At 38.3% G+C, this 21,359-nt stretch overlaps 1 protein-coding gene across 6 annotated transcripts in view; it reads left to right on the top strand.

Annotated features, from left to right (window-relative positions):
* Positions 1-14,501, top strand: part of UGT8 (UDP glycosyltransferase 8) — an 81,879-nt gene extending 67,378 nt beyond the window's left edge. For 4 of the 6 annotated variants that reach the window (XM_021100330.2, XM_021100331.2, XM_021100332.2 and 1 more), the window contains exons 3-6: positions 3,823-3,965; positions 5,413-5,489; positions 6,980-7,199; positions 11,867-14,501. In XM_021100330.2, the coding sequence (XP_020955989.1) occupies positions 3,823-3,965; positions 5,413-5,489; positions 6,980-7,199; positions 11,867-12,230 (804 nt within the window). In that variant the 3' untranslated portion in view covers positions 12,231-14,501. Of the gene's footprint in view, positions 1-3,822; positions 4,352-5,118; positions 5,490-6,979; positions 7,200-11,866 lie in introns of those variants that run through there. The other 2 variants (NM_001315662.1, XR_014811875.1) reach the window with 2 other exon arrangements.
* The last annotated feature ends 6,858 nt before the right edge of the window (positions 14,502-21,359 follow it).

Below are 21,359 nucleotides of genomic sequence, written 5' to 3'. Positions count from 1 at the left end.
TTTTGCACTGGCTTCCATTTTTCAACTTTAACCATGTTAACATATTACCTAAAGTTATGGAAGGTTTTACACTTTGGGGCATTTCCTTCCCCGGTCTAACTCCTTCATTCCTCATTTCATTCCCCAGTCTAACTCATTCATTGCATCTCTTCATTCCTGTTCCATTGGTACCTGCCATCTCGCAGAGCCAGGCTGCTTCACCCTGCAGTCCTGAACGGTGCTCCATGGGGTGTTCTTGGTGGTGGGGAAGACAGGACACTTGGCACTGCCTTATTCTTCCTACAACCAAGTCAAGGCATTTGATGTATGATTACTCTAGGGAAAGAAATCTGGCAGTACCAGAAAACGTATCATGTGTACCACGTCACAATTGTAAAAAAGAGGCAAATGTGATAATAGGAAGCATTTGATTATAACACAGGTATTATCCACATTTCCTTATTATGGTCCCTTTTTCCACAAAGGGCTTTAAAACGCTTTCCCTATTTAATGCTTCAAGAAGATAAAATGATTATTTTTATTGTGAGGTGGTCTTTTCAAAAGCTGTGTATATGAAATTAGAGCAAAGTATAGGTAAGTGTCTAAATTGGTTATTATTTTAATTGCATAGATAAGGAATTACTCAGCTAACGTAGTGAGAGAAGCACCTGTGACAGTCGCTGCTTTTCTGCTCAGTGTTTGATCCAATATGGTGATGATTTTGCATTTATTTTACATTGTAGAAATGACAGAGTTCTTCCCCTAGACAGTGAGCAGGAAAGAACCGTAGAGACAGGCTTTGGGTTTGGGCCCAGGTTGATGTCTGAGAGCCGGAGGGGGGCGGGGGGAGACACTGCCAGGCACAGATATCTGTGCTCTGTGCCTGCCATGCCACCTAGTGGAGCATCAGGCATGCAGTTAAGTGTGAAGGACTGAATGCAGTTTCTAAACTCATGTGGTGAAATGACGTATTATTCTGTACATATATGCACAAATAGCCATCATATACCTAAGAAGTGGTAGCACTAATAAATGGCAGTTGATGTATTAAAAGAGCAATCCTTAAATGAAAAGTAATGAGAAATCTCACACTGCAAATATTAAAATTGTATTTTAAAATACCAATAAATAAAACTCTTTGACACAAGCATGGATGGATAGATCAGTGAAACAGAATGGGATTTAGAAATTGAGAGGGTGGCATTTCAGATAAATGACAGGATGAAATATTCAGTAGTGTTGAGAAGGCTGGCCGGCTGGTTAAATGTAAATATGGATCCCAGTCTTATTCTTTTCTTCCAAAAAAAAAAAAAATTCTGGATGAAGGAAGGTTAGAAATTAAAGAAATGAAACTATATAAAATTACTCCCAGCCCTTTGGAGAGCTAAGCACACTTTCCATGAAGTTCCAGTTCCAAAGTTTTCACCAAGAGTGGAGCAAATTCTAGACTCCCATGGCTTCTGGCTCCTGCATCTCCTTAGGTGACCTGAAGGTCCCTATATCATCCTCACTCCAAAACCAACCCTGTCCATGTTCCCAACAAACACTGGTCACATGAAACATTTTCCGAATTTAGGCTGCAGATTGAAGATTATGGGGAGGGGGTTACATCCAGGAGCTAGGTGCCCCCCATCCCTCACTGTCTCTATTCGGACCTCTCACTCCCCTCTTCTGCCTCCAGCTCAGGACAGAGCAGTTGTGATATCACTTGGGGGCCAAATGGAGTATCACCTTCTAAAAATGCTAGGTACTTTCCCTGAGGGGAACCATGGAAAGTAAATTGCCTCTCCTCCCTTATAGCTCAATAACATCTCTATTGAATATATTCATATTGTGGTTACTGACTATGGTAGGAAAAAAGCTGGAGGTATAGGTTTATGGATTTCATTTTGTATCACGCAAAACAAAGAACAAACAACTAAAGAAGTATTTATATTTCTACATTTATACGTAGAGTCAGTTGAGTCAGTTGAAACTCAAAGACCTTTTAAGTCCTTGGGAAATAAAATTTAAATAATGTTATTCCCATAAGGCTTAGTATTTCTGAGTGTAAACATTCTATAAATGGCGTTGACCCTGAAAGCATTATCTCTATTTAGAGAATAGTAGATAGTAATTTACTTGAAGACAAACCATAGCGAGAAAACACCATATATGTTCAGATCATTCTACTGTTCAGCATTTATATTCGTTCTAGGTGTATCTGACTTGAGACTATATGTAAAATGAAAAAATTTATATCAGTGTGCTTTGTTTCTTACTTTTGAATCTGCAAATTACACCTTTAAATGTAAACATAGTAAATGTGGTGAATGCAGTAGAATATAAGTTCAAAGCTTTAATCCATAATTGATATATTCTTTATTTCTTCTCTGTATTCATAAACAGGGTTTCCTGAAAAAACGAGGTGTTTTGATAAGGTTTTCTTCCCTCCCAGATAATTATAGCTCTTTTACTCACGAAGCAGCTAGAGGGCGTACCTTATTTCCATCATCTCTCTTGGTCATATAATGACACTATTCACTAATTCATTTGAGGCATAAAATGTGGACCCCACTTCCCTGCTAAGAGTAAGTGTGATAGAGCCAGTTGTCACAGATCTCATTAAGCGATAAAAAGAAAAGAAAAGGGAAAGAAAGCAAAGCAAAGAAAGACACAGCAGCCCAGCGTTCCATATCAATACTTAGTAGGGAGCTACATGGTGATGACACTTCTTACTGTGTGTTACCTCCCAGCTGCAAATCAGGTTATGCCAGAAAGTGGTATGAAATGCAAAGAGCATGGGTTGACACAGTCATCGTAGTAACTTCTTCCTCCTGAATGAGACCGGGTTGGTGAGATATTACTGTGACAGCTCACTCTGCACATGATAAATACAAAGTGGGTCTGTCCCAGTTTTTAGGACTGTATTATGGCATAGGTGTTGCTGGTGGACAGTGTGTTTGTTTTCCTTATAATGGATTATATGTTCTTCTGAGTACTGTGGCTTTATTAATTTTCATGTAGGAAATTGAAGCTAAGTGTCTTTGACAAAGACGTATTCACAGGGATAACTTACCATAACAAAGAGGTGGTGCCTACAGAATAAAATAGAGCAAGGGGGTGGTATCCTTAAAACAGGTTGCTTTCATCTTCAGAACAAATTGACAATACTAGCAAAATGTGTTAATGTGTCCCCTTATGAAATGAATAATTCCTGTAATTTGAGAGTTGTCCCATCAGATCTGCTATGGTCCCGCTGGCCCTGCATCTGTTAGCTATAGATGACATGTCTGAGAATTTAGTGTTTTCCCAAACTGCTCAGAGATTTCCAGAACCCCTGGATGCCTTACTTACCATACAGTAGGTATGATTTCTGTTCTCTGTGAGTTGAAGCAATAATTAGAAAAATCATAAAACTTGTTAGGTCTGTGGCTCTTTGGAACTATTAGCTAATTCCTTCTCCTTCTCAGTCATATTATACAATATGCTCTTCAGAGATGAAAATTCTCAAGCTTAGACCAAGATAAAAATCACTCCTAAAATAAAAACCTCCCTGGGTGGGTGTAGGGTGGTCGTTAATGTTTGTGTATTTTCGTACAGATTTATCTCTGACCATGTTTTAAACATGAGTTTCGGGTCTTGTTTTTTTTTTTAATCCTCTGTCCTCCTTTTTTTAGTTAGCATCGTTAGGTAATATATTTAAAAGAAAAGCAGTTATTTAAAGAAAAATACTATATCCTCTTTACTTTGCAACTGTTTACGAAAATTATCTAAAGACTTTTTAAAAACTGGGCTATGATGACACTGATTATGAACTCAGTGACTCTTTCATAGACTTAACTGCCGCATTCTGATTTACAGGATCTGCAAAGGTGGGTCAATGGTGCTAATGAACATGGCTTTGTCCTGGTATCTTTTGGAGCTGGTGTCAAGTATCTATCAGAAGACATTGCTAGCAAGCTGGCCGGAGCTCTGGGGAGACTGCCCCAAAAAGTGATTTGGAGGTAAGATAATAATATATGTTGCTCCTTCACTGCTGATTTTCCACGTCCTCCTGCTTAGCCTGCAAGTCTGAGTAAGGCACAGCACATTGATCCCCTGGCAAGGTTAGCAGGATGCCTCTGATCTTTCATTTTGTTTCTTAGTGTATTGAAATCTTGGGATTAATTTCTAGTACTCTGTGATGGGGAAGGAAACATCCAGCATACAGCAGAGAAAGAAGATAAAATGCACAATGATATATTCTTGTGTTGGGTGCATATTTATGTTACCCTCATTTACCTTTCTATTATATATTATCATTTAAAAACTGTGTAGGAGTTCCCATTGTGGTGTAGTGGAAATGAAGCCAAATAGCATCCATGAGGATGCGGGTTTGATCCCTGGCCTTGCTGAGTAGATGTTGCTGTGAGCTGTGGTATAGGTTCCAGACACAGCTTGGATCCTGCATTGCTGTGGCTGTGGCGTAGACCAGCAGGTGCAGCTCCAATTCGACCCCTAGCCTGGGAACTTCCATATGCCACAGATGCAGCCCTAAAAAACAAAAATAAATAAATAATTGTGTAATTGCATGCATTCCTGTATACTCCTTCAAATCTGTGTTAGAATGAGTTAAAAAATGATAGATGAATGATTACATAGGTAAAATATTTCTTGGAACCTTTTGGACTCCCACTTTGTCTATAAATGCTTTCGGTTTCCTTTATCCAAGAGACCAGGCCTTTAAAAATACAGTAACTTGCCAGTTGATGCTGGTCAAGACTCCGCTTCCTTTGTGGTGGCACTGCCAACATGTATCTGTCTCTGGAATTTCTAACCCAGTGTCTGAAACTGAGACCCAAACACTTACTTAATGTGTTTTTATTTAGTTCCTCCCCCCGCCATTGGGCTCCAGAGATACAGCCATGAACAAGATCGGCCTCAGAGCCTCAAAGCAGGGCAAGTAGGCTCTGAGTAATACGGTTTTCCTTTGTAACAACTGTGTGAAGATTAGCACCCATGTGCTCCTCCTGGCTGAGCTATGAAACAGACACCTGTTTTATTCCAGTGGCATATGGAAGTTCCCACGCTAGGGGTCAAATTGGAGCTGTACCTGCCGTCCTATGCCACTTTCACAGCAATGCAGGATCTGAGCCCCGTCTGCAACCTGCACCACAGCTCACAGCAACACCGGATCTTTAACCAGGGATCAAACCCACATCCTCATGGATATGAGTCGCGTTCGTTTCCACTGTGCCACATCGGGAACATCAAAGGGTTTCTGATTTATCCTTCAAACAATGAACATGTGACAAAGAAACTGAAATTTTTGTTGGTACTAAAGCATGGCTTCCCTCTTGTCAACAAAAGATCACATAATGTGGATTTTAAATCTAAAAATTTAACCGGTGAGTTCATACCAGAAGTAATGTTTGATTTGGGGGATGATTCATTGTCTGGTGTATATTTCAGGTTTTCTGGAACCAAACCAAAGAATCTGGGGAACAATACCAAGCTCATAGAATGGTTACCGCAAAATGACTTGCTCGGTAAGTCAGTGACATGTGAGCACTCACTTGGCTTTTAGATTTTAATTGTGTAAATGTGGGTTTTACACTTGAGTGGCTTGTCCAATGCATGTATCATTTATGAGAGAGTCATTATGTTAACTAGTGTGTTGAGCTGGGCTCGGTGGTGGTGAGGCTTTGTTCAAAGAAAAAGGATCCTGCTGTTGCTGAGACGAAAGTTTGAAATCTACTGCGAGAGCTAATCCCTTCCTAGAGCTGAGTTGAGAAGCCACTTGTGGGTCAGGACGAGGGACAAGGACTGGCCAACCCACTTGATGTTGGGGTGGAAGCATCCTGGAGCCCCATTGAGACCCCGGTTCACACACACAGTTTGTTTTTTACTTGATGTGTGTTTATTTTAAACATTTGTGGTTTTGCCAGCTGTAATTCCTCTTGGCCGTATAGCATCCTTCCTGACTTCAGTGTTTCTTTGTCTTAAACTTTTTATGCAAGACTTTCTGCTCACAAGATCTGGATTTTTCAATACCTCATTAATTGTGATTAATTGTCTCTTTTATCCTCATGACAACTAGATGTTAACATGATATCCCATATCTAATAACTAATTCTTATAACTGTCTATTCCTACTTGCTTGTATGCCTAGCATGTAAAATTGGACCACAAGGTTGTAAAGCACGGATGCTGACATGACTTGAATGTGTAAATACTGAGCCCTAGACAGTGTTCCTCCTTGGATAAGCACAGAAATCATCCGTGGACATCTGGAGTCCAGCCCCACATTTTTTATATATGTTTTTTTACAAAGTGTGTTTGACTTTAATATAGATAAATGCTTGTGGTAGCCAAAAAGTGGGTATCTGTGTTTAGTAGAATGTGGTTGCACCCTGATATTTTTGGTCATGTCTTGCTTCATTGACATCCTATTAATTATTTGAATGCAGTTGATATTTTGAATATCTATTGGTATTTATGTTTTGAGAGAAGGTGGGAAAATACTGCTAAAAGCTATAAATACTAGCTACTTAAAAATGTTTTTAGGAGTTCCTGTTGTTGCTCAGTGGAAATGAACCCAACTAGTATCCATGAGGATGCGGGTTCAATCCCTGGCCTCACTCAATGGGTCAGGGATCCAGTGTCGCCAAGAGCCGTGGTGTAGGTCACAGACACAGCTCGCATCTGGCATTGCTGTGGCTGTGGTGTAGGCCAGCAGCAGCAGCAGCTGCAATTCATCCTCTAGCCTGAGAACTTCCATGTGCCACGGGTGTGACCCTAAAAGCAAAAAAATTTTAAAAAATTTAAAAAAATTAATTGATAGATACAAATCATAATTATGTATATAACAACATTGTCATTGGTATTAGAGCAGGACTCAGTTAAAAGATGCCTTGAAAATCCTCTGTCTGAAATTTGTGTTTATGGTAATGCCAACTTTTAAGACATGTCTGGAAAATCTCTTCCTAGAGTAATATACAATTATTGTAAATTGTTTTCTTTTTTCATCCTTCTTTAGGGCATTCAAATATTAAAGCCTTCCTGAGCCATGGTGGTTTGAATAGTATTTTCGAAACTATGTATCATGGTGTCCCTGTAGTGGGCATCCCACTCTTTGGAGACCATTACGATACTATGACCCGGGTACAGGCAAAAGGCATGGGGATCCTGCTAGAGTGGAAGACAGTTACTGAAGGAGAGGTATATGAAGCACTAGTGAAAGTTATCAATAATCCCAGGTAAGGTTTCAATGACTATTAACGCAGATGAAATACATATGCCACAGCATATTGTCAGTAGCTGGTTATTGCCAGTAGTTTGTTGAAAAACAGCCTTTAGGTTCCTGTGCATAATGCCTTCCCATGTTTCCATCATTGGCAAAATAAAAATAGCCATCATTTGGTGAGCCATATTATGTTGAATAATCATCTACCAAGATTTGCCAAGCTGAGGAGGAAACTACCATGGGAACCATTGTGGCCCTTCAGTGGCTCAGTTTTTGTGTTCTTTATTTCATTTCAATGCTCATAAAACTATCTATCACTGCTTTCCTTATTCATATGATGGATATGAGGCACTTGAAACTCAGAGAGTATAAGTAATTTGCCCGTAGGGAGTAGGAATTTGAGCCAGGATTGTCTGACTCCGATGCTGGTGCTCCTGGAACTGCCTGGTGCTGGGTTTTCCTGGCGCAGAGAGTCACTGAAATGCCAAGATTTATTGACTCGGTCTACCACGAATCAGAACCTTTATTTTACTTTTTCTTAAATGCTTGCTGTGTCTTGAGTTAACCCAGTTCACACCTGGTCCTCAAACGGCAGAGAGTTGCCTGTGTAGTTTTAAAACAAAGCAGCAGTTTCTCCATTTCCATGTGATATTTAATTGATCTTGCATTTCAGTGACGTTAAGGTCTGGAAGAGTGTGAGCTGTTTCTGCTTATACCCAGAGTTTATAGCATGACCCTTGATTGCAAAATACTGCCATATTCTAAGAAACAGCCAACAATAAGAAAATTTCTTTCATATAAAAAGATAGAGCTTTTATGTAAAAAGCTGGATCCAAACACACAGATGCTCATCATGCTGCCTTGTGTGGGCTCAGAGACGGCCTTCACACACTGACTCCCTAAAGGACCCAGTGCCTTGGTCAAACTCTTGGCACTTGGAGCGGTATGTTCTATTATCTGAGGTGCCTGAGTTTGGAATCCCTTCGTCTGTGTTCTGTAGCTTTTCTTTTATAAGTCTGGAATTTTTCAAAACATGATGTTCTTATAGAAAATGGTGTGTATTGTATAGGCTTTTTAAGGAAAATTTGTAAAATGCAGACCTCAAGTGGAGTTTGTGGAGGGATAGTGGCAGAGCTGCTGAGATTGGGTCTGTTACACAGAAAATCAAAAGGCTGGGTTATCCACACAAAATCAGACTGGCTGTGTTCTGTAAGGTATGAAAGAGGGCAAGTCAGACCAGGCTGCAGTCTTGGGTCACATTGCAATTTAATCCCAGCCATGCAATCTTCAAGTAAAAATACATGCTTGACTTCAAAATAGTTTTTATTTTATGCAGTAAATAAATTTATATCCTTCCACAAAGTATGCATATATGAGGTAAATAGTTATTTGCATATAGCCCTTGAAAAGCTCAAATATTTAAGCAAAGGCTTTTGTACATTCAGAGTAGGAAGATGTCTTATTCATTGTCAAATGACAGTGATTTGGGTAGTGTGTTCTTTGCTGAAAGTAATTTTATGTAAACGAAAGTCATTTATCTTTGTTTCAAATATATGACAATGTTCTGAATTTAGCATACAATAATTATTAAAAAGGCTGATTGATTCACTAATATTATATCCAAGATATTCTGTTTAAACTAAGTAACCAATATTGCTAAAGAAGTATTACTTTTTTTTTTTTTTTTTTAAGCTTAAACCAATCTTCTTCGCTTACTAGACTAGTTAGAGTTTATTTAATGAAAGCTATTGTTTTTGTTCTTTGGAAAGAATTATTTTGAATCTGGAAATTTTATTAAAGCAAGTTGTAGAGAAAGATGGATAGTTAATCTTTATGGACTTAGCACATATCCAGCCTGTGGTTATTAACTTATAAATAGAAGATACTCCTTTGTAAAATAAAACGTGCAAGTCACAGTAGCTCCTTACAAGATTTTTTTTTTAATTAAAAGGAGTCTTAATTAAGACATTCAAAAGAATATTTTAGAAACGGCCTTAGTGACCATTTTAATCACATTGTTCCCTCACCCCCCAACCTTTATGTTCCTACTGGAAGAAATTTTACATTGTGAAGAAAACAATGCTGGGAGGACAATGTCACTTAACATTAAATTTGAGACCACTTCTAGCATGGGGACTACCCCACCCCATTTAAACAAGTCTATCAGTGAAATCCCCAGTATTCCTTCCCAGGTGACCCATAGACTTGCTATCTGTGGAAGGAAAAGTCTTCAAAAACTGGGTTGATTGGTAAGCAGCCAGCATTATGAGTCTGCTCCCAGGTAGGAGTAAGGGTCTGACTGATGAGTCTTTACTCCATGCTCATGGAAGCTGAGGCAGGTGAGGACTGGCTCTGGACCAGTGAACCTGATGGAGTTTCATAGGAGGCAATGAGTTATCCCATGGCACCAGAAACCTGTGTCCCCACAGGAGAATCCTTGTCACATCCCGTCTGTTTAATCATCTCTAGAGAATGGAGCACAGTCGCATGACACATTAAGGTAACCGAGAACCAAAATTGTTTTTATCTTCCTTCTTCTATGTTGAAACGGAAGGTTGAATTTTACTTTCAAAGATACCAAGTTTCATCTCTGTATTTTAAAGATGCCCTTAAATACCCTGTAACAAGTTTCTCACAAAACAGAGTATGCAAAACTTTCTAACTTAGCTTTTGCCATCAATTAGAAGTAATGATAGATTACAAAGCAAGGTGAGGATGGCCTCTTAATATTTGGGTGAGGCTTTACGCTTTTAAAATATCTGGATTTATTATATAACAGTAATTTTTTTGTAAGGCTAGGATGACTGAGAAAATGTGCTTTTTCCTTTTAAAAGTGTACTTATAGAGTTCCCATTGTGGCTTAGTGGGTTAAGAACCTGACTAGTATCCGTGAGGATGCGGGTTTGATCCCTGGCCTTGCTCAGTGTGTTAAGGATCCAGTGTTACCACAAGCTGAGGTGTTAGGTCATAGATGTGGTTCGCATACAGTGTTGCAGTGGCTGTGGCAGAGGCTAGCAGCTGCAGCTCCAATTCGACCCCTAGACTGGGACTGCTATATGCCACAGGTGCAACCCTAAAAAGAAAAAAAAAATGTACTTAAAACAATTGGGAGTTCCATCGTGGCACAGTGGTTAACGAATCCGACTAGGAACCATGAGGTTGCCAGTTCGGTCCCTGGCCTTGCTCAGTGGGTTAAGGATCCAGCGTTGCTTGAGCTGTGGTGTAGGTCACAGACACAGCTTGGATACCGTGCTGCTGTGGCTGTGGTATAGGCTGGCAGCTGCAGCTCTGATTGGATCCCTGGCCTAGGAACCTCCATATGCCTTGGGAGCGGCCCCAGAAAAAGGCAAAAAGACCAAAAAAAAAAAAAAAACCAATTAAAGATAATAATAGTTAACAACATCTTTACAGTGATCTGTGGTTTTCTCACAAACTTTTCAATACATGGTAGACAGTATGGCTTAGTAGAAAGATCCTTGCCTCTGGGAGTGAGAAAATTATGGCCATTAGTGTGGTCTTTTGAATGATCTTTGCACCATCCGTCTCTTCCCTTTTTTAATCCTCTCCCCAAAGCTCTGGTTTAATCTCCAGTCTGTCTGATCTAGTGGTCTTTGGATTTAAGAGCCGGGCTACACAGCTTGTCACTCTGAACACCCATGAGCGAGACATATCTTCAGTCTGAGTTAGAACCAAACACCCCTGTACTGTACTCTTTCCACATGAATTTGTTCTGGGCATACTCTTGCCCTCCCACTTTTATTCTTTAATTCACACCCTTCTCTTTGCCTGTCGGGTGTTCACATGTCCCATCTTTGGTTCCTGTCAAAGGCACAGTTCAAGGGCCACGTGATGTATTTTGTGATCCTTCCAGGTGGAAATGATTTCTTATATTTGAGCAATACAAACTCTAATCAAGAATTCATGCTCAAAGGGGCTTTGGCCATGTGTGAAACAAATGTGCCTGCAAATGTGCAGTTACATATGTTAAAATGTATATATATTACCACTTTTTGTGATGATCCTGTTTAGCTGATTTTTATCAATCACCTAGGAGAGCATTTTCTTTATACATACCTATATACATACACATATATGTATCTCTACTGCATATCATGTCACATATGGCTTCATAGAGTTTCTCAACTCCTTTTCATCTGTGTAATAAATCACAGTACTCTCACACTATCCCCCAGTGGTATTTTAAATCAGAAGAAAATGAAATGTCACTGCACAAAGAAAAACGTGTTGAGACAAAATTTTGCATTTTTTTTCTCCATCTCTCTCTCTCTTAGAAGCTAATAAATGTGCTCCTCTTCCTGGCTGAGACTCACTGATTAATAGTATTTATAAGCATGTAAAGAGAGGGATTACATGTATCTATGAGGCATGGGAGAGCATGGGATTTGGAGTCAGAAACACTTGAATCTGAATCTCAAATTTGGAGTCATAGCGAGGTCCCTTGGTCTCTCTGATTTTCATTTTCCTCATCTGTTTAAAATTCTGTTTACTGTGATGACATAAGGCAAGATGTTGAAGGCATTTACCACAGTGTCTGGCACATACTAGGTACTTAATAAAGGAGAGCTCTTTTTATTACTTCCTGCATTCTTAAGTTTAGGGAGTCAGGATCCTGAACCTTGTAGCTACATGACCATTCTGTGTCTTGCCTCCACTCCATAGCTACCGTCAGAGGGCTCAGAAGCTTTCAGAAATCCACAAGGATCAACCTGGTCACCCTGTCAATCGGACTGTCTATTGGATCGATTATATTCTCCGTCACGATGGAGCCCATCACCTCCGTGCCGCTGTCCATCAAATCTCATTCTGTCAGTATTTTTTACTGGATATTGCCTTTGTGCTTCTGCTTGGTGCTGCCTTGTTTTACTTCCTCTTGTCCTGGGTGACAAAATTTATCTACAGAAAAATCAAAAGTTTGTGGTCTAGAAATAAGCATAGCACAGTTAATGGACATTACCCTAATGGAATCCTCAATGGCAAGTATAAAAGAAATGGCCATATTAAACATGAAAAGAAGGTGAAATGAGCCAACAGCCCACCTGATAGTCACCAATCTGTTCAGTCATTGAATTTTTATTGCTATAATTTAGGCTAACAACTACTAAAAGGAAAACATCAGTAAATAATTCTAATACTCCCTTATCTGATCTTACTAATGAAATTCTGTGGAATTAAGATGGCTGTAAAAAGCACAAACCTAAAATGCAAAAAAAGGTATTTTATTTGAATACTGATGCGGAGATTTTTGGCACTGAACCTTGTAGAAGCCTTAATTATTTAAATCAATTAAGTGACCATGTCAGACCTTAGTTTTAAATCTTGATATATGTGTGTTCCAGATAAAGAAGGGTTTCTTTTCTCTTAAAAAGATTTGTTTGTGTGTGTATGTGTGCGTGTATGCGTGTGTTTATGTGTGTGTGTGTTTCCTAATTAAAAGAATTTTAGCTGGATTCTTGTTATATTTGTCAAAGATACAGCACGTTCAGGAATGAAATAGAAAGACAGTTAGGACCCAAATGTTTCTCTTCTAGAATTTAATATATGGGAACTCAGAACATTACCATGAAAGAAAACTTTTCCCTCAAAACTGAATGCAGAGGAAGAAAATGAAAAGATAAATGGCACTAGTTTTTGTATTTTAGGGATTTTTTTGGTTTTGGCCTGTTTTGTTTTTATTTTCCTTTTCTTACAGACTGTGGACACTTCTGGGGGCGGGGGAAGACATACCATTAAGTAAATGTACAGATTGGTTGTCACATTTTACCCTACCAATAATTTGCCTCTGGGAGAATTTTGGTGTTTTTCCCCCTATTTCCTCTTAATGAATAACATTATGTTCAATGTATAATTAAGACAGAGCAACAAAGCTCTGATATTTGTTCAGAATACCTAAGAGAACTGCTTAAGTGGTATCTTTAAACAGAGCCATTATTAGAACATCTTTGGAACTGTGTGTAATGGCTTTTCTAAAATGTAATTTTTGAATGTTCACGTGGGATATTTCCAAAGTTTTAACTTTACAAAATCACCTTCTTCATCCCATTTTGTTGTCTGGATCACACCATCTCTTCCATAGGTGCCAAAGTTTAGTTCTTTGGATTGGAACATTCGAAGGTCTCTGTATTGGTACCTGCTTTGTCTGAGAAGTTCGAGAGCTGGTTAACAAGTCAGACTTTACATGATATACAGAAGTGGCAGATAAATTGGACCTCTTGTTTGTGAAAATGAGTTCCCACTTCCCTCCTCAGCAGGCTCTTCGTTGTGGCTGCCATGGGACAGCAACAGTATTCATTTGAGAATAGGGGTGCCAGTCACAGGCATCATAAAATCAGGACCTCCCACCTGCACCATTCGCTCGTTGGCAACTCTTAGTTTATTCCATGTCATTCTGTTTACCGAGCATTTGCACTACACACATTGAGTGTATGCTTTATTTATTCGTAGTTCGAAATCTTATGTCAGACAGCTGAGAGTAGAAAAATACAACATTTACCTAATGATACTCACTAATGTGGGAAGAGTTATGAAAATTCTGGAATGCTGTAAATCCTGTCATACACTATGACATACAACTTCATCAAACTCCCACCAGGAGCCACTCTCCTGTACTTAGAAATAACATCACAAGTAGTTTTCTAAGGTACAAGGCAGGCAAATATATTGCTCTCTCAATACTTGAAGAAATGGTATTACACATATAAGCCTATTAGTTATACCTTTTCACAATCTTATAATATTGCCGTTAAAAGGGAAAAAAGAACAGGCAATGAATGGTGGGATGGTCATAGGACTTAGAGTGTATGAATGAGTCGATTCTGCTCTTTTGGAATTGGATGACGTTGACAGTAGGCGCTCACTGGATGATTACGCGTTGTTAATCTCCATTGTGATAAAATCTTAAACAATAAACATGATTTAAAAAAATAGAGAAATGTTGTTGGAATAAAATTTTTATTCAGATTTTATTTCACAATATTATGTATATCCATTCTAAACATGTTTCTGAGACAGGTCTCCCAAATTTTATATGTGTATATGAGTGTGAAAATAGTGTGTGACATGTGAGAATTTTTTTTTATTATATTAAACAGAGGGGTTTACCTTATAAGCACATCAACATGGATCATAAAATTGTCCCACAATTAAGAATGTTAAGTGTAGGTATTTACTGAGCATTGTTGGTTTTTTTGTTTTGTTTCGTTTTCCAGTAAGCTTATTGTTAGCCAGTTTTGGTAAATAGAATGATTTTAAATTTTCCACACTTGGGCTAGATTCTCTAATAAAGTAAAGTTTTCAAGAAGGTATTTATTCCTTTATTTTTTAAAAAGAACCTCTGCAAATATACATATAGCTGCTCACCATCATGTCAAATGCAAATAAGAATTGAAACATCAATCATTTTTCCTCTAGAGCCATAACTTGTAATCTCCCTCCACATAGACATGGAGACAGAATTTGCATGTCTGGGACTGGACGGAATTAATGTTTGGGTGAGAGCAGTGATTTGTAATTGAAGTTGAAGCTAAGGCTTCTCTCTTAAGGATGTAGACACTTTGTATTACAACATTCTCAGACTCCCAAGTACAGCATTGATCATTTTCTGTTAAAGTCTACCTTGGTGTTTGTTTATCAGCTGAGATTGGGAGTACTGTCCTTAGAGAATCACCTCTGAACCTTACCTACCCATATTTAACACCTCTCCCACTAGATCGTGCTATTACAACACCCCTCTCCAACTGTGCTGGAATCCACCACACTCAGAAGACTCCAATTCCAAAACACCTTCTCCCGTGACCTGATACCTGCCTCCCCCCCGCCCCCCCACCCCTTCCTTCTCTGCTGGGAACCAGGAGCCATGAGACACCACTGAGACAAGATGTAGTATCCTGGGTTTTTCCCACCCGTTTCCACCAAAACTACAAGAATATTTATGCTCAGATGACCTGAGAGATGGTCTGCCTCAGTGCCCTGCTTTTAGTTTTGCATCGTAATTAGGCATATTAGACTCTTGAGGAGGGGTATAAAACTCACAATTAACATGAGAGAATGTTTGTTCTTGTGAAACATTTTGTGGACTGTTGCTATTTGTAAATGGTAAGCATCTTCTCTAAAATACACAACCTAGTGAATCGAAGAAGGAATATTCATTTATCCGAAAGAACTTAAGGAATTTCCAGGGAAGGGTAGCGTGGGAATTCATTTGTCATTCAGTGGATGCCTATCACATTCCAGACAATATGCTAGATACCATGGGAACTGAAAGGTGACAAGGGCAGTCTCTCTTTCAAGGATCTTGTGATCTAGTGGGAGGTATGGATACCTAAGTAATTATAGTAAAGTGCTGGGTCTGAGAGTAGATGTATGTGCAGGGTACTGTGGGAACACTGGAGGCCAGAATACATGTCAGTGAAGCCTTTGTGTGCATCAGAGAATTCATACTCGTTACTGGCTTGGCTTGTAACACAATGCCCATGACATTGACTGCTTCGTCAGGAACGTCCTCATGAATTTTTTTTTTTTTTTTTGCATTATGTATTGAACTCAAGCTTTGGTTGTCTGAGGGTCCTGCCTTGAAAGGCTTACCCACAAATTTACTAACCTTTAACTTTGTATGACAATTGGCTTATCATGAATATACACACACACACAGATACTCTGTGCTGGTCACTATACTAAATGTGTGTGTATGTTTTGAAGTATTTAACAGAATGGGCCCTCAAATCAGTGGTATTAGTCCTGGATACACTGCATAGACTTATTTCCTATTATTATGCTTTTGGTTTGTGAAAGTTGTTATTTAAGAAAATATGTTTTATTCGTTAATTCACCAACCATTTATTAATATCACCTGGTGATATTTTAGGTGTCAGTGGTGCACTAGGCTATCATAGCTCAGCTATTCACCAAATCCCAAAATGGTACTAAAATGGAATGACTCCACTTTGAAAAGGTTTAAAAATGGGGGAATCAAAATAAGGTGACAGAACAACTTCAAGGGATAGTACAATGATCTGTTTTTGTTGGAAGTATAATTATTTTTCATTCTTATTTCTACGTAATTTAGCTAGTTTGTAAATAGAAAATGAAAATGCTTATTTGTAATTGATATCATCAAAAACAATTTGAAATTGAAATTTTTTAAATCTTACATGACCAAGTTTAAGAATTATATGAAGCTAATTAGTGAAATTCTCCAAAATATGCCTTAAAGTACTTATTCTCCTCCTTACTTCTGGGACAGTAAAAAATTTAGCCAGCTTTTAAAGACATTTTCATGCAAAAATGCTAGTAAAATTTTTGGCGGACAGAAAAAAAATTTGTTTTTTCTAACAAATTTTAGCTAGCAGTACCTTAAAAATCCATACAATTAAGATATTCACATTGTCGCTTTTCTACAAATTCTTTAAAATGTTACAAGTTCCCAATCACTTGGGTATCTGGGTTTCTGACTTGGGGCCTGAGAAAATGGCATGAGTGCTCATTGTTTTCAAAATACAGAAAACAAAAGGCACGCAGTAATTATGTAATTTGCACTCTTTGCTTTTGGTTAAATAATTTAAGAAAAAATTGGAGTTCCTGTCGTGGCTCAGTGGTTAACGAACCCAACTAGTATCCATGAGGATGTGGGCTCGATCCTTGGCCTCGCTCAGTGGGTTAAGGATCCGGCATTGCGGTGAGCTGTGGTATAGGTCACAGATGTGGCTTGGATCCCAAGTTGCTGTGGCTGTGGTGTAGGCCGGCAGCTATAGCTCTGAGTTGACCCTAGCCTGGGAACCTCCATATGCCTAGGGTGTGGCCCTTAAAAAAAAAAAAAAGAAGGCAATAAAAAAAGAAAAAATTCATATAATTCACAAGATAACTGACAATATGCCTAGTTAGTGTGATAAAATCAGCAGGTTTTTTTCAGCAAGCAATATATAATCCAAGCTCAAACTGAAAAATCACAACTACATGTAAAATTACTCAAATAATTATAGTGTAAATCTACTCGAAGTCTAACTCCAACATTAACTATCTCAAGACTTACAAAGCATTTTATTAAACGATAAAACCCAAAGTCCTCACTGAATTTGATACAACTAAAAATATTTTATTGCTTAGTTTCGATCTACAATTTGTTTTTATTCTTTCAGTAACCCTATTTTGTGCAGTAAGTAGTCATTTCTGTTACAAAGGCAGAATTAGCTTGAATTCAATATAATGGTCAAACTTTAAAAAGGTAATTTCTATTAACCCATGGATCCTTAGTCCCAATGTTAAGATCAATTTTCTACCTAGGTTAGAAATAAGTAAAAGACAGTGCAACCAAAAATCATTTTGTATTGAGATCCTAGAAACAAACAAGTAATTCTGCTGTTGAAGGACCTATTACTCTTAACACAGTTATTAGAATGTCAAATAACTATAATGTTTAGAAAGGAAGAATTTTCTATTTTTATGCTAATTCTACTTTAGTTAGCCTCATGGAACTGTGGCTGAAGTCCATGAGTATTCCCTACTTTTAGTAGAAAATGGTAACTTGAGTATAAACTTTTAGATAAATAGCATGTAGCATTAAAGTTCAAGTTGATGTGTGATGTTCTCTTTCTGGGTGATGTCTATGCATTTTTTTCACAAATCAAAGGAAGTGGTAGTTAGAGACCAGGTATCTAGAAAATCCCAAGGCTATGGTATAAAAATCATCAATTCTGTTTCCAATCCTGATTCTACTGTCTGGATATAATAAGCTCAATTTATGAATAAGAAGGTGGTTCAAAGGGCTTAAACATGCTGCTGTGAACAACTAGTTAAAGCCTTGGCCAATAGGGAAAAAAAAAAAAGCAAAAATAAATGCTTATGTATATATATTACATACATATATGAAAAATGTATAGTGTTACTACTTACTCTGTGTGTGCATGTGTGTAGTTAGCATTTAAGTTATGCTAAGCAATTCTTTAGAATTAGAATTAGAGTCTAAAAAAATTAAACCGAAAACTCTTACCTCTTTTTGTTTGATTGGCCGTATTAAAAATACTGGCAGATTTAAAGCCTATTTCAAGAGACAAAATCTTCTTTGAATAATGTTCAAAAGAAACTAGTGAGTTTTAGCATCTAAGTCAGATATATGTAACGCTCCTTGATAAAGTATTGTGAAAACAGGATAAAATTGTTATAGAATAAAATCAAGCTACTGCTCTGAATATATTCTTCCTCTTGGAGCTTCCATCTTCTTATTTATTCTAGAATAAAACATATTTTGAGATTTAGAAGTTTAAAACTAGATCTTAGTTATGAACAATATTTTCTCTTACGACAAATTCAACTGGCACAGACAGTTTCTCATTTAGGGTCTCAAGGAAATGAGAACAATGAAGAATTGTACTCATGTGCCTCTGAATACATGTCATGGATCCAAGAGAATGGATAAGTCAGTTTCTCCATCTGTGAAACACAGTTAACTTTTGAGTTGAACGTGTCAGCTTCTGGTTCCAGATTTCATATTACATGTTGCACAACCTGCCTCTTTCCCTCCCTGCTTTTCATCTTCTTGCTCCCAAGCTTTTGGTTTCCTCTCCTGGGTTTTCTCCTTTTCAGTGTTTTCTAAGTTGCCCTGCCACTTCCAAGTCTATGGTGCACAGATTGTGCTTACATGTAAAAGTATGCTTTTTGTTTTTAACAGAGTATGGAACTACAATTAGAAGTTCAAGATTTCCAAATTACAGAAGGCCAATTTGAGGAGATCTTTAACTGCATTTTAAAAAAAAATCTTTTGTCCACACTAGCTGAATGTCATTTAGGATGTCAGGTCCACCAAAAATAATGAATGTACAGATGGTGCTTCCTTGTAGGTTTGGGAGAAATTCTGCACTGGGTAGGGCACTGTGTGGCCCTCCGGCTGGGGGACCCTGTGAACTGAGTTCAGGTGTTGCTTAGTGAGCTTTAAATTGTCCAGCTATGGATACCCCTTCTTCCCTTCCACTTGGTCAATCCAAATTTGTATACAACTGCTTAGTACAAAGACCTTTCATCAGTGGGATTCTGCCTCATATTCCTTATTGTTGCTCCTCAAAGGATCTTCTGCACTAAGATGCATTTTTTCTCTGATTCTCTTTCATTATTTAGCATCACTTGTGTCCCTGATATTAAAGAAGATGCTGGAACTATATATAGCCAGCTGTCAGGTAGAACCAGAGAAAGGCCCAGACCTGGCGGGTGGCAGGCCTTCACAAACATATCTCCACCTAGGATGGCAATGCTCTCATCTTCCCACAGCAGTAAACAGAAAGGTGGGGGATGATAGCAAAGACAACCTAGGAAGGAGGCAGCAGTTTTAGATCAAAAACTACCTCAGAATGCCCTTCATGCTTTTCACAGTGTATTTTTATTCCACTTGGTATATTTCAGTAATATTTCAGAGAGGCTTTATCTGAATTGGATGAAGGGTTTCTCCAACCATGGAATTTGTATTCTGGAATGATGGCCCTTTTTTTGTGGGGGGGCGGGAGGAGGGAGGGCGCACCCATGGCATATGAAGTTCCCGGGCTAGCGGTAAAAAAGGAACTGCATCTGCTGGCCTACACCACAGCCACAGGAATGCAGGATCCAAGATGCGCCTGCGACCTATATCACAGCTCATGGCAATGCTGGATCCTTTAACCCCCTGAGGGAGGACAGGGATCAAACCTGCACCCTCATGGATCCTGCAACCCTCAGTGGGTTAAGAACTAGTCAGGTTCTTAACCCACTGAGCCACAATGGGAACTCCTTTTTTTGGTAGCCCTTTTAAAAAATGTATTTATTTATTTTTTGTCAGGTATAGTGGGTTCATGGTGTTGAGTCAATTTCTGCTGTACAGCATAGTGACCCAGTCATATATATATGTACACACATTTTTTTCTAATATTACCTTCCATTATGGTCTATCCCAAGGCAATGGATATGGTTCTCTGTGCTATACACTTTTTTTTTTCTTCACCAAAATGAAGGTTGGAAAGGGACAAAATCCAGCAAGGACCTTTAGAAAGTCTTGAATATAGGAGGACCCAGGGAAGTCAATGGGATTTGGTAAATGCAAGACTTTGGCAGTATCCAGGCATCTATAGCCATGTGGGTCCTATAATGTAAATGTTTTACTGATGTAGCTTTCAACATAAGCAGATGTGTTCCCTAAGAACATAGTTGTAGAACTTGGAGTGGCAGGTAGAGTCAGGTCATGTGTTTGTGCTCAGATAGAAAGCTGCAAAACATCTGTCTGCTGGCTATTTATTTTCTCAAGAGGGAAAGGACAGCCATTTAATAATTTGTTATTCTCCAATTTTAAAAGTAAATAGTTTAAATTTAGCATTTGAATCCAAGGAATTTTGTTTTATGGCCAAGTGTGTTCTATTAAATCTCCCTCCCAGCTTCAGATGTCAGCTCTAATACATTGTAAAAAGCTTTAAGACCTTAAAAGGTTTCCTTTTTTCACATCAGGATTTTCTCATTTAATTGATCAAACACTTCCTTTCCATAGCTGTCCATATGTCCTTCTGCAGTTTCCTACGTCACTGGTTAAGAAACTACCTCTGGAAATTTCCTATAAATATTTTCAAATTCCTTACACAATGGAGTCTATGAAAACTAAATAGAAGAAACGTAGATGAGGGACACAGTACATTTTTAGAAGGTGTTTTAGATCCTGTGACCATTTCATGTTACTTCTATTTCTTTAACTTTTTATTCTATCAAATGAATGGTAACCTTGGAGTTTTGTTTTTACCTCGTGGCTTTTACTACTCAAGCATTAAATTTCTAGTCTTAAGCGTGTCATCCTAAAATCCTTTCAACAAATACAGAAGACTAATTACTATGCCTTTCCTTCACCTGCGGAAGATATAAACCTTACATTTAAGCAATTAAACTGAATCATTTGTTATTTTATTTATCACTGTGTTCAGCATGGGATGCCAGGTCTATTTGTTACTTTCAAGGTTTTTTTTTTTTTTTTAATAATCTTTGCTTTTGGATTCAATTGTAAACTAAAAATTAGAAGCTACGTGTTGCTTAGTTTGGGGCTGTAATCCAGAATATTGTTCAAGGCTACACAGGCCTTCACCCATGTCCCAGCCCCTGAAGCCCCTCACCAGTCAATCCAGATGCTCTTATTAGTTCAGGGTAGAAGAACACCTTGTTA

Source organism: Sus scrofa, chromosome 8 (assembly GCF_054392235.1).
Source record: "Sus scrofa isolate SSC_HxYL_T2T_F1_AM1 chromosome 8, Sscrofa_HxYL_maternal_Yorkshire_Landrace_v2.0, whole genome shotgun sequence".
In the NCBI taxonomy this organism is placed as follows: domain Eukaryota; kingdom Metazoa; phylum Chordata; class Mammalia; order Artiodactyla; family Suidae; genus Sus; species Sus scrofa.
This window is presented reverse-complemented; position numbering and strand designations above follow the sequence as displayed.